General features: G+C 45.2%; 2 protein-coding genes and 1 pseudogene across 2 annotated transcripts; 2 read left to right on the top strand and 1 right to left on the bottom strand.

Moving 5' to 3' along the window:
* Positions 1 to 320: 320 nt before the first annotated feature.
* Positions 321 to 955, top strand: LOC122616788 (annotated as a pseudogene).
* Positions 956 to 6,654: 5,699 nt separating this feature from the next.
* Positions 6,655 to 11,878, top strand: LOC122617177 (E3 ubiquitin-protein ligase mind-bomb). The gene is made up of 4 exons (XM_043792909.1): positions 6,655 to 7,155; positions 8,276 to 9,508; positions 9,568 to 11,502; positions 11,560 to 11,878. Exons 1-4 carry the CDS (start codon positions 6,802 to 6,804, stop codon positions 11,698 to 11,700), a joined length of 3,663 nt encoding a protein of 1,220 aa, XP_043648844.1. The 5' UTR covers positions 6,655 to 6,801; the 3' UTR covers positions 11,701 to 11,878.
* LOC122617178 (28S ribosomal protein S31, mitochondrial) lies at positions 11,831 to 13,262 on the bottom strand. Its single transcript, XM_043792910.1, has 3 exons — positions 13,107 to 13,262; positions 12,592 to 13,047; positions 11,831 to 12,517 (listed from the first exon to the last, which is right to left on the bottom strand). The coding sequence occupies exons 1-3, from the start codon at positions 13,142 to 13,144 to the stop codon at positions 11,881 to 11,883; spliced, it is 1,131 nt and encodes a 376-aa protein (XP_043648845.1). The 5' UTR covers positions 13,145 to 13,262; the 3' UTR covers positions 11,831 to 11,880.
* Positions 13,263 to 13,497: the final 235 nt, after the last annotated feature.

Here is a 13,497-nt window from a genome sequence, read left to right as displayed (position 1 = left end):
TTCGACCGCAGGTATACCTATACATAGGTGGGCAGCCAGGAAGCAGGGAGGGACTTAAACGTAGCACCTTGTCAGGTGGTGCTGATGGCAGTGGGAATGGCAATGGCGATGGCGATGGCGATGGCGATCCCGAGATGGTGATCAAAGCAACAGCCGCTGATTAAAGACAAAAAATGAAAACACGACGCACACATGGCAAAAAGGGGGAATTTGTCGCCTTTTGTGTAGCTGCATTGCGCAGCGCCGTCAAACGAAAGTATTTAATTTCAGGTAAATTTGTAAGATAAATAATTGTCGTTTACCTGAAAGAGGGGAACACGATGCGCTTCAAAGAACCTCATTGTGTTTTGCATATGCTGCTGGCGGCGTGTGTGTTCGGGCGAACGGGCTACGGCCAGAACTTTGGCCCAAAGGACCTTCAAAAGGTCCGCCGCTGGTGGTGTAGATTATGGGACAACGATGCCATTGTTGCAGCCGGAGGATCGGATCGCCTGCTGCGACCGGATCACAACAGCGGGACACGGACGATCAATAATGACCCGGATCAGCCTCGGAATCAGCACCAGCCCCGCTCGGCAGTTCGACGTATCACTTTTGATGATTCGAGTTCGGGAAGGAAAACGCCGAGATTCCCATTTCGAGCAGCTCGAAATGTCAAAACACCCGCCACACACATCGAGCCATCATAGCTGCGATTGAATCCTCAAGAATCTCACAGCTGGTGGCAAAGATGACGAATCGGAAATGGAACTGGATGCGCCAATGCCCAAGCGTCGGCTATAATCAATAAGCCGAGAAATTTGGAACCACTTGCAGGGCAGCACCGTGGTGTGAACACACAAGTTGGTTACTTAAAAATGCTAGATCTCTGTATTTCAATCTTATCTTCACCATCAATGTTATATTGTTATATATTTATACCTTTCCTCTGTTCTTGCCAGTTAATACATTTTAGGTACATGTCTGTCAACCAGAATCTATTTTCGTATCAAGCCGATACAATTTATCAATAGATCCCAATAGTTTAGTTTTACAATTTTATACAATATATATTAATGTATATAATTCTTTCAAAATTACTCATTTAATTTTTAAGACGCATACACCTGTTGACAAATATAGTTTTTGCTATAATTTTTCGACAATTGCAATTTGTTATAAACGTAAAGTCAGTAACGAAGAAATATTTCAGCTCTTTTCAGTGTCCGAAAGGCATTCTTTATGACACCTTTATGGCCCACTGTGCACGGGTCACGGCCCATGCCATTGTCTCCCACTGTGCACTCATCAAATTGTGCCAAGATTTACGAGGCCCTTGATTGAGTTTTCTTGTGCTTTGAATACGGCGAACTTCACACAGGACCACCGCACAGAAACTGAACTGAGATATAAGATGTGAGCTGTGGAATGGGATGGGATGGGATATGTGGGCTATAAGATGGAAGATGGGCGATTTGGGAAAACGGTTTCCTGGTAGTTGGCCATTGTGATGTTCCGATGGTCTGCAGTTCTGCTTTTAGCCATGGCAGTGGCTAAACTGCTTCTGATCACGATGCCATCGGACCTGGCCAGAATCAGAATTTCAGCCGCGCTCTCCGTGGTTTATAAGATGACAAATTGCGCTGATATCGCAACATGTTGATTGAGCGCACACGCGGCAACATTGTTAAGGCTAAGAGTGGTTGGGGCTGGGGCTTCCAATGGGGAATTCACTGAGGCGGCTGGGGAGCTTGGGTAGATCGTTTTGCAGTCCGGGATCTCGGTGCCCCGGGGCCCAACGACCGTCCCATCGACCATCGACCATCAGCCATCAACCATCCCGTTCTGTGCGCGTGCTCACTCGTTAAGCTCCATTTCGGGCCAAAGCCGGGCCCCAGGTCGTATCTCAACCCAAGTCCCTGGCTGCAGCATGAAAGCCCAGGGAAATGAAGAAATAAATAAAACAGGCAACGGCATAAAACAGACTCCAGCCACAGCAGAAAATGCACCGAATAATATTGCACAAGAAAAATTATTTCTGTCTTCTTCTTAAACATATTTATTATAATAAATTTATTATTATAATATTTCTCTATAAACATACATTAAAATAGCTTTTTAAAAGCTAGAAGAAAGTGTATCAACTTTCCTAGAGAAATATATTATTCATAGATTTGTTTCAAAAGTTATTTAAATGTATACCTAAAACTCCATTTGCATGTAATTTTCTAATAGGCATCAATATTATAATAATTTATTTAAAATGATTTAATTTATGTAAAGATAATAATTGATGAGAAATAAATAAGTATATTCATAAAGTGTAATAGGTTTTATGCAAAATGTAATTATTATTTTTAAATCTAAGAGTTGTGCCTAACTTTAAGCTGTAAAATGCATGTATCTTCGAGTACAAATTATTTAGCAGTGCATGGAGAGAGGGAGAGCGATCTGGATAGGTGGAGAGAAAAAACAGAAACACAAAGAAGACTGGAGATGCCGACAAAGTAATAAACCAATTAGGACATCAAAGTGTTCAGCCGACAGCGGCAGAGCAGCGGCAGAGGCAGCGACGTTGGCAGAGAGCAATCGCTGGAGATCTGAGAAGATCACAGAAATTTGCGCTGATCCGACTTTGATTCTAAGCTACTAAACGCAACCTACATATGTCACCGGTTGCCACGCCCCTCCGCCTCTAGGGCCCAGAAGTTCTGCTCTAGACCCGGAACCATCCATCCTCTATTTCCACTTTCATATGCCGAAAGATTCATTCTCCAGTTTCAGAGGCAAAGCACTTTGATCTCGTCAAAAGGATCAAATGTTCTGCGGGTACTTTTTAGACAATAGTATTTCAGTAATTAACCATCTGTTGTTTGCTCAGCAAACAAGACTATTCATAGATAATGATGAAAACCCATTAAATTAATTTGTAAAAAGAAATTTTAAAAATGGAATATATCAACTAAATTAGGGCTTAAAGAACTGAGTTGAGTTTATTTTAGTTTTTTTTAAACTTGTATCATTAGTTAATGAGTTTGTCGGCCGCACATTACTGTATTCAGAAACAAACAAATCGATTCAAAAGTCATTAACTAAACAATAATTGAAATGATATGTTTATAGTTTATGGTGGAATTAAATATGAAACAGTACAGACTTACACAGCAATTCTGTGCTTTTCGAATGAAATTTGAATTTATTTTAGTACTTATGAATATTTATTTATCATTGTGTTGATTGGATCGGTACAAACAGCGAAATAAGCTCCTATTCAGCGTAGTAGAACTGTTTCCACTTCCTCTTGGCCAGCAGAACCCATCGCATCATAATAATCCATATTTTCATCACACTTCGTCCGAATCTGCGGAATTTCGCGAGTGAGCAAGGTGTTTCGCTGGGGTCGTCATGCTGGCGCCTGGTCATCGCGACTCCCACCCACATTATGGCATTAGGTTGTGATTATGTTGGCATTATGCAGATATCTCAATTCGTTATCAGTTAAATCATCGGCACATGTGCGCCCACGCCAAACGGGAGCTGATCTGCGGCGGATCTGGCCAAAAGCGGCATTCATTAAGAATTTAAATCGCACATAATTAAGGCTCAATAAATAGCCGATCCGGCTTCAATATGGGGCATATGATATTAAGAGGCGGGGACAACAAACAAAAACCAAAACCGAGCGAAGATAACAAACGATAACCGCAGCAACAAACGGCATAATTAAATCATAAGACGTTGAACACATCATTAAAATCGTTCAAATCGCTACTCGACTTGAAAACTGGCTGCGAGCTGCGAGCTGCGGAATCTGCTTACCCCTCAGCTAAACAATATAAATAAACATTTATAAAATGCATATTTATTTATGAGCATTGCTTTGTTTATTAATTCGAATGGGGGTCTGTGTGTCGCCGATTTGATTGGATCATGTGGGTGATCAGCGAGCGCTGATGGCTACTCTTGCTGGAGAGGATTGGGTATGAGATGGGATGGGCAGGCGGAGTGGTTTGAACTTGCCACGGCACGTGGTAAACGCGCTGCTTCAAAGGCGCCGGCCACATCCCACCTAAATGTAAAGCTGGCTTCAGTCTGGCGGCATCGGAAACTCTGACCAACATCCACCAAGATCGAAGATCGAACATCCAAGATCCCGCTTCTCGAGTCCAGCGGCGGCATCAATATATAATCAGGCCGCTCCGTCAGGCTGCGGAGGCGATGTCCATAAAACTGGTTGCAAACGCACATAAACCATTTAAGCCGAAAAGAAATCGGCGCGCTGGCAACTCTAACGAGATAAACAACTCGGAGCCACTTTGAATGGTATTTTATTTTGTTTTTCTGAATTTTCGGCTGCGAGTAAGAAATCGATTTGGCTGTTATTTTCGATATTTTCGCCTCTGCGTTGCGGCCTTTTGAATTTCAAAGGGGGCCGGCATTTCATTTCACAAAGTCAAAACAGTTAATTTATATCATGTCGCGACTACTGGTCTTACTGATTTTGCATTTTCGACAGACCTCCGGCTACCGTCTTTCGAAATTGAAATATGAAAATGAAACCAATTTGGGGCCAGAAACCTGATTAGCGCCCCCCGCTTAATGCACGCATAGAAGATTGAAGCTCGGATTGGATGAGTCTTGGATTTGGAAAATCGAGAGATCGCAAATTAGTCAGATTATAAATGTACATACAGATATGTGCGGCCATAAATTGCGTATATATCTCAGTGGCATTCGTTTGCTGAATGGAGCTGAAATCGAAAATGAAATCGTACACCGCACGAAACTATTGGTGATTTGCGGTAGGACTGTTTGTATTATCTAAAGAAATTTTTGCTTTGGACCTGACTATTGGTAAGAAGATTCCCTGCTTAAATATATGTATACTCCTTAAGGAAATAATTTTACATATTATTAGATCTGTAATACTTCCATGCTACCTTCAAAAGTGATTGCAATAAGTGATTGTGCTTGCCTACAATATCGTCGAATATTGAAATATAAGTTATCCCGATTTGGTTTGTAATACACCCTACAGGAACTATGGGCTATACATATATATTTAAATTCAAAGAGCAACATTATTATTTAACTCGAGTAATTAATAAATATGTATAATATGTATATCATAGATAACAATAATGAAAGCCAATCGCACTACTTATTTTTCCTTGTGCATCGAGGCGAGCTGGACGAGATGCGGGCGACGACGGTATGTGGCCTTGACGCTGCGGTGCGACTGCGTAACTAAGTAGCCGCCACAGGACAGCCGCACCGTCACCATCGACTTCACCATCACCATCACCACCACTACCATCGGCAGCGGCAGCAGCATCAGCATCAGCAGCACAATCTCCGCCAGCAGCAGGTGCACCAAGTCAAGTCGGCCGGGCTCAAAAGGTGCCGCTGAGCCTGAGCTAATTTCAAATTACACACTTCATTCGCCCGGGGAACTGGGACAGCGACTTGGACTGCGATTGGGATTGGGATTGAAAACGGTATTGGTATCGGGACATGGGGCTCAGTAAGCCGCTTTTGAAGCCAACCACAATTGACAAGCGTGCCCCGCACACCGCACTACACCACACCACTCCATTCCATACCATACCATACACCATATCCGTACCATACTATACCATACTATACCGCTCCGATCCTTAAGATCAAAGCCGCTGGCCGCCCGCACGCTCAGTCCTCCGGTGGGAGAAAAGGTCCGAGATGCAGTCACTTGCCTAACGGTCGATCGATGGGCTCGTAATGTGCGTGCAAGATGGATTTTCGGGCACCGTGGGTGTGGCTTATTTTAAAGCAATTAGGCCCATAGGGAAGCGTGTCTGCTGATGTCTCTGATGTACGAGGACACTTTTGACTATTGTCCGTGCCAGCCTTTCATCTCGGCCGCTAACAGATCATTTGAGCGGGCCATTTCGGGCCATTAAACTGATTAGTTGCAGCCAAGGGTACGCTTGGAAATTACTCAAATCTGTGATTGATACTTTACGGTGGCAATTATGCATGCTGTTTAGGCAGGCAGGATTTTAATTACCGAACTTTTTGATGGATGAAATGATTTTCGTTGAACTGAAGTGAACTTATTCTGACGATTACTTTGTGACTCGTATTTTAATAGAAATGTACTTAAAGTTGTTACTTAATTATCAGCAACATCGGAAATTAATTATTCAAAAGTCAATCAAAACATCAGATTAAATTTGACCAGAATAATATTTTTTAAGACTACTATTTATTTTTAATTAAAACTGAAAATAAATTTAAGAGGGATATTCTTTACAGCTTTTGAATATAATCTTATATAGATCAACTAAAAAATGATTCAATCATTATTCTAATCTTTATGCTGACTCAAATTAAAACAACTTGTATTACTAATACAGTTTACTAAATACTTATCCTCCATAATATCTACACAGCCCATTTTTCTTTGCCCAGTACACGTATATCTACATTAACTATGAAGTAGATTATCGTGTAGAATCTAAAAACGGTATAAGCCATATTACTTTCTATCGTTACATTTTTGTTGCAAAGCATTCGCACTTTTTCCATTGTGCGCCATAGAGTGACCGGAGTTAAGCAACTATATTAGACATTTCCTGCGTGTCGGTCATACTGATATCTATCGCATCGTATAGCATGGCATCTATCGCTTATGCGACTACGGTCACACTGTTCGGTGGTTGTAAAAATTCCGTGACTGTTTCGCAGCGATTCCGATTTTAAAACGCGATTTACCCAACAAAAGAGTGCAATATACCGTGGAAAGCAAAGTCCACCCGCCCAGCGATCTTGCGGAGTGGTAAAATGTCTTGTGCGGCCACCCTCTCGTCGGCCAAGGACTCCACCAATGCAAATGCCAGTGGAGGAGGAGCACCAACAAACAGCAATACCAACACTAACACCAACACACAGTCCACAGCTGTGGGTGTGGTAGTGAGCAGTGCAGCGGGCGGCGGTGCAGGTGGTGTGGTAGGCGGAGGAGGGGGTGGGGCTGGTTCCCTTCCCGGAGGCACCACCTCCTCGTCCTCCGCCTCCACCAACGGTGGCGTAGCAACGGGAGGCGGCGGCAATTCAGCAGCGGCCCTCGTCCGAAGATTCTCCATGGAGGGCGTGGGTGCCAGGGTGATCCGCGGACCGGACTGGAAGTGGAACAAACAGGTGGGCAGGGTGGAGGGTCTCCAGTTTTGGTGCTGGTTCTGTTTGTGCTTCCAGTGAAAAAGAACTCTCCCCGTTCTCAATTGACCGATCAATTTATTTAATTGCACACCGCGCAACTTGATTCTTGACATCTCGCCAAACTAGTCAAGTTTCTCTTTTCGCATTATTAACCAGAATATCAATGGGGACACATGTGATCCTAGAAAGTGGGTATGAAGTCCTACTTAGGTGCACTGAGAAAAACCCGTTCATGAAACTAATATAATTGTCGTTAGTTTCATTTAGAATTGCAATTTAAGAGAGATCAAAGTGCACGACCAAGAAGTATGTAAATTTATTTGAGGAGTATAGCATCTTAACCCATTTAAAAATAGTACCTATGTAACTATGTTGAGTATTTTCAGTTAACACTTAAAATTATTCATTCACTCGATTCTTCTCTTCCCAAGCTTACATTTACATTTAATAAGTGTTACCTTTGCTTGCCTAATTATGTCTTAACAAATAGCGTGTGAGTCATAACTCATACATCATAACTCTGATGCAAGCTTTGAAAGTCTGTTTGCTTTAGCCCAGAAAAACGATTTGAAAGTGCAGAAAGATACAAAAAAGCAAGATTAAAATAGTCACATTTCCGCACATAATTGTAATTGCTTTAACTGATTTGATGAAGATTTGTAATAACATCTATTCAGTGACTTGATATGAGAAATCATAATGTTGATAATACCTGAAGCATTTCAAAATTCGAGAATCATAGTATAAATTGAGCAATGTAACTTGTTATACATTTTTTTAAATTCCCGAAATCATTAAATAATTAAATGAATAATAATGCTTTCAGTTAGATGATGGCAAGCGCGGCACAAAAATAACCCTATAACATTGAAATGAGGGTATGCAAACCCTCATTCCGTTGAGATTTATTTATTTTCGACTCGTTGATCCCATTGAGAGATAGCGAAATGAATTTGTAGCGACTGCCTACCTTAACACTTAGTTAGTTGCAGTTATGCACTTCGGCTATAACTTTCGCGTCCTAATCAGCGTGGGTTACGAAATGGAAAATCGAAAGATTGACTGAGTCACTACTATAATAATTTTCCGTTTCTATTCTCAGGACGGCGGCGAAGGACACGTGGGCACCGTTCGCAATTTCGAATCCGCCGAGGAGGTGGTGGTGGTATGGGACAATGGAACAGCTGCCAACTACCGCTGCGCCGGAGCCTATGATCTGCGCATCCTGGACAGTGCACCCACGGGCGTAAAACACGAGGGCACTATGTGCGACACCTGCCGCCAGCAACCGATCTTTGGCATCCGCTGGAAGTGTGCTGAGTGCATCAACTACGATTTGTGCTCCATCTGCTACCATGGAGATAAGCACCATCTGAGGCACCGCTTTTACAGGATCACAACGCCAGGAGGTGAACGAACCATGCTGGAGCCTCGCCGTAAGTCCAAGAAAGTGCTCGCCAGGGGCATCTTCCCGGGAGCTCGTGTAGTTCGCGGTGTGGATTGGCAGTGGGAGGATCAGGACGGAGGCGTTGGCCGGCGTGGTAAGGTCAACGAAATCCAGGACTGGTCTTCGGCCTCGCCAAGATCAGCCGCCTACGTGATTTGGGACAATGGCTCCAAGAATCTGTACCGCGTAGGCTTCGAGGGAATGGCGGATCTAAAGGTCGTTAACGATGCCAAGGGTAGTAATGTTTACCGGGATCACCTGCCACTCCTGGGCGAAAACGGACCCGGAAAAGGCCCGCATGGCTTCCAAATCGGAGACAAGGTCACCGTGGATCTAGACCTAGAAATCGTTCAGTCCCTGCAGCATGGACATGGCGGCTGGACCGATGGCATGTTCGAGTGCCTAAGCAACGCGGGAATGGTCGTTGGCATCGATGAGGATCACGACATTGTGGTGGCCTACAATTCCGGCAATCGCTGGACTTTTAATCCAGCTGTCCTCACAAAAGTATCCTCGCCAACCACTGCTCCCCCCGAGTTTCAGGTGGGCGACATTGTCAAGATCTGTTCGGATGTGGAGAGCATCAAGATCCTGCAGCGAGGACACGGAGAGTGGGCTGATGCCATGCAATTGACACTGGGAAAAATCGGCCGCGTGCAGCAGGTGTACCATGATAACGACCTTAAAGTGGAGGTGGGCAATACTTCGTGGACCTACAACCCGCTGGCCGTTTGCAAGGTGGCTTCTTCCACTGCCTCCGATGGCGGCTGTGCTCCAGTTATCCCCAGTAGTGAGCGTCTCTCGGCCATTCTTAAAAAGCTGTTCGAACCAAATGTCTCCGGCGACGCCACTGAAGAATTTGTCAAGGCAGCAGCCAATGGATTTGCGGTAAGTAAAAGAAAATACAGTTTCAATTGATACTAAAAAAAATTGCTCCATGTGTCCAGGCACGGTGCGAGGAATACTTGGCTGGCGCAGCTCAACCCTCGACTTCCAGTGCCTCACCCAGTTCAGGTCCAGATGTCAATGTCAACGGTGTGTTTGCAGGGCATACTGCTCTGCAAGCAGCCAGCCAGAATGGCCATATTGAAGTGATACAGGTGCTTCTACGGCACGCCGTCGACGTAGAGATTGAAGACAAAGACGGAGATCGAGCTGTCCACCATGCCGCGTTTGGCGATGAGGCGGCGGTGATCGAGATATTGGCCAAAGCAGGGGCGGACTTAAACGCGCGCAATAAGCGAAGGCAAACGTCTCTGCATATTGCTGTCAACAAGGGCCATTTGAACGTAGTGAAGACGCTTCTTACGCTAGGTTGCCATCCTAGTTTGCAAGATTCCGAGGGCGATACCCCCCTACACGATGCCATATCTAAGGAGCACGACGAGATGCTGTCCCTGTTGCTGGACTTCGGGGCTGACATTACGCTAAACAACAATAATGGATTCAATGCATTGCATCATGCTGCTCTGAAGGGTAATCCTAGTGCCATGAAGATCCTGCTGACCAAGACGAACCGTCCATGGATCGTGGAGGAGAAGAAGGATGACGGCTACACAGCTCTTCACCTGGCAGCACTCAACAACCACGTTGAAATTGCTGAGCTACTAGTGCATATGGGTAAGGCCAATATGGACAGGCAAAATGTTAATCTCCAGACGGCTCTGCATCTTGCGGTGGAGCGTCAGCATGTGCAGATCGTCAAGCTGCTGGTGCAGGATGGCGCAGATCTGAACATACCCGACAAAGACGGGGATACTCCGCTGCATGAAGCGCTGCGACATCACACTCTCTCGCAACTGAAGCAACTTCAAGATGTGGAAGGATTTGGCAAGCTTTTGATGGGCCTGAGGAATGCTAATAATAAGAAGGCCTCTGCTTCGATTGCATGCTTCTTGGCTGCAAATGGAGCTGATTTGACTTTGAAGAATCGCAAGCAGCAGACCCCACTGGACCTGTGTCCGGATCCAAATCTCTGCAAGACCCTGGTCAAGTGCTATAACGAAAGGAAAACCGACGACTCTGAGTTGCCCGGAAATGTGGCTGGTACAAGTTCGAATGCCAGGGCAAGAGCCGCCAGTGGTACTCTAAATCAGTCCTCCTCAGCCAATTTGCCGCTTGCCAGCCTGGCTGCCTCATCAACTTTCCCTGCTGCCTCATCATCCATATTTGCTCTCAATGGCATCGCTAACGAATTGAGCCAATCGCTGCACGAGGATCCTCCGAAATCGTCAGCCAGCCTTGATGAGTGCATGGTGTGCTCAGATGCCAAGCGAGATACGGTGTTCAAACCCTGTGGCCATGTCAGTTGCTGCGAGACCTGCGCTCCGAGGGTGAAGAAGTGCCTCATCTGCCGGGAGACAGTTTCCTCACGCGAAAAGATCGACGAGTGTATGGTGTGCTCGGATCGCAGGGCAGCTGTTTTCTTCCGACCCTGTGGCCATATGGTCGCATGTGAGCACTGCAGTGCTTTGATGAAAAAGTGTGTCCTGTGTCGCACGCAAATCGATGAGATATTGTCGTTCAGTCTCTGCTGCGGAGGAGGTGGCCGACCAGAGAAGGTATCCGTGGCAGCTGGAGGAATGGCATCAGTGGGATTGCCACTGCCCGACGAACGCTTCATGGAAGCTGCAGCAGCGGCAGCATGTGCCAATGCCTCCGGTCATAGCGTGGCCATGAACAACACTGTAGTTACTCCGGTGGCTGGCAGCAGCAATCAGTTGAATAGCCAGAATAATCTGCTGGCCGCTGCAGCAGCCTCTTCAAATGTATCGAATCTAGCAGCTGCTGGAAACGCGATAGTGGCTCCTTCCAATGTCAACAACTTCCAGATGGATGATGTCCAAAAGTTAAAGCAGCAGTTGCAGGACATCAAGGAGCAGGTGAGTTTGAATTTGTTTTAAAATGTTTCAGTCACTTATCCTATATTTATCTTATAGACTATGTGTCCTGTCTGCTTTGACCGCATAAAGAACATGGTCTTCCTATGTGGCCACGGCACGTGCCAGATGTGCGGCGATCAGATTGAGGGGTGTCCCATCTGCCGCAAGACTGTGGAAAAACGCATCCTGCTCTTCTGAAGCCCGTTCCCGGCTCACACATTCCGCGCACAGTCTGCACAGCCTTCGAAGTATTAGGATATTTAAAGGACTCACATTCTTATACACACACATATATCTACACTATATCATATATATAACTATATATCGATTGGTCTTATAAAGCAAAAATATATTTTTAACAAATATTCAAACGAAACATTAAGCAGAAATACTTTTGCTTGGCTCCTTGCTAATCAGATCCCTCAGTATATCCTTCTTGGCCTGGAAATAGTCGCGGAACCAGAAAATGTGATCCTTTTTCTCTTGGGCAGTCAGATAGGGATTCTTGGACAGGCCGACGCAGACAAGTTCCATGAAATGTCGAATAGGTCCCTTGCTAGGACACCAATCCTCAAGATGCTGTTCAAGGAAAATGTGTTCCGAGAAGTCTACGTTCTGCTCGTCCTCCCAATCCTGCTCATTGTTAATAGGAAAGCGCCACACCTTTTTCTGATCCGTCCACAGGACCATTTGCTCGAAGTAGTTTGCCGGGGGATGGGAAGCCTGGAGACTAAGCTCCCTTTCGCTCAGCTGTGACCAGGTTGAAAGGATGTCGTTGGAAATGGGCAGCTGGGTATCCTTGAAGATGCCCAACGCTTCTCCGCCGTACAAGTTGACACTGCCCGTAAATGATTCTGCCTCTCGTTTGGTTTGCCTCTGTGGCCGCTGGTAAAAACCATCTCGGTTCTGTGGCTTGGATCTGGAAGCCAGAGAGCGGCGAACGTACTCGCCGCGAGTCTGCTCCACCTGCTGTGGCTGCTGGCGACGATCGATCTTCATGCCCACTATTAGATCACTGTGGTATCCGGAAAAGAAATTCAATTAGATTAAAAAAAATATCGTGCTGAGGTCCATTAAATTTGTTCCCACCTCAGATTGAGTTCCTTATCACCAGAAGGAGATGCTGAAGCATCTGTCGTTTTTTTTTCTCCGGTCGCAGCTGGAGAAGATTCGCTTTCATGTCCCAGGAGCTTGGCCAATAGCTCCGACTCTGTCTGCTTCTTGTCACTCTCACTGGTGCCCAGCATGCTAGCAATGTTCTTAGCCGCAGTGAGAACATTCTTGGCGGCCGCCTCTTGTTTCTGGGCCTCCCTCCGCTTCCTGTTGGCATCGCCAGGACGGGGGAAATCAGATGCCGAGAGCTGATCCGTGGCCTGCATGGTGCCCAACAGGCGGTTTAGCCGCTGGGCCGCCGTTTCCGCAGGTTTATCCTTCTTCTTCGTGGGCTTTTCGTCGTCCGAAGAGGAGTATCCATCGTCGTTTTTGGACTGCGAGGAGGAATAGTTGACCAATCCCACGTTTTTAAAGGCAGCCGGTAGCAGGGAACTGAAAAAATAGGGGCCAGGTGAGGGATTATTTTTGGTTACTTCTAATTAATGCCCTACCGTAAGCTTAATCTCTGGGAACTTCGTAAGGCCAACATTCTATTATATTTCTTTGATAATTTTAACTAGAAATAAAACGAAAAGAATCGCTCGCGTAACAACAATTCGGCGGCGAGTTGCCAGACCTGCACAATTATTTGCACTGCCATTCAAGCTAGTTTATAGCTAAATTTGGCGTTATTTTAAGTTTGACTTAATTTTCCTTATTTATTTTGGTCCTGATAGCCGGTAGAACTCAACCACATAAAACGGAACTATCCCTAACTGGCTTAATCATGTGATAAACAATTGCTTTTTTATGTGGTGTAAAGTAAAGAAGTAAGAGGTTCTTAGAATGGCATTTAAAATCAAGAATTTTAGAAATACATTTGGCTAAAGTTGGCAGTCCATT

The sequence above is a fragment of the Drosophila teissieri genome, chromosome 3L (assembly GCF_016746235.2).
Source record: "Drosophila teissieri strain GT53w chromosome 3L, Prin_Dtei_1.1, whole genome shotgun sequence".
Lineage (NCBI taxonomy): Eukaryota > Metazoa > Arthropoda > Insecta > Diptera > Drosophilidae > Drosophila > Drosophila teissieri.
Note: the sequence above shows the minus strand (reverse complement) of the source record. Positions and strands in the feature narration are given on the sequence as shown.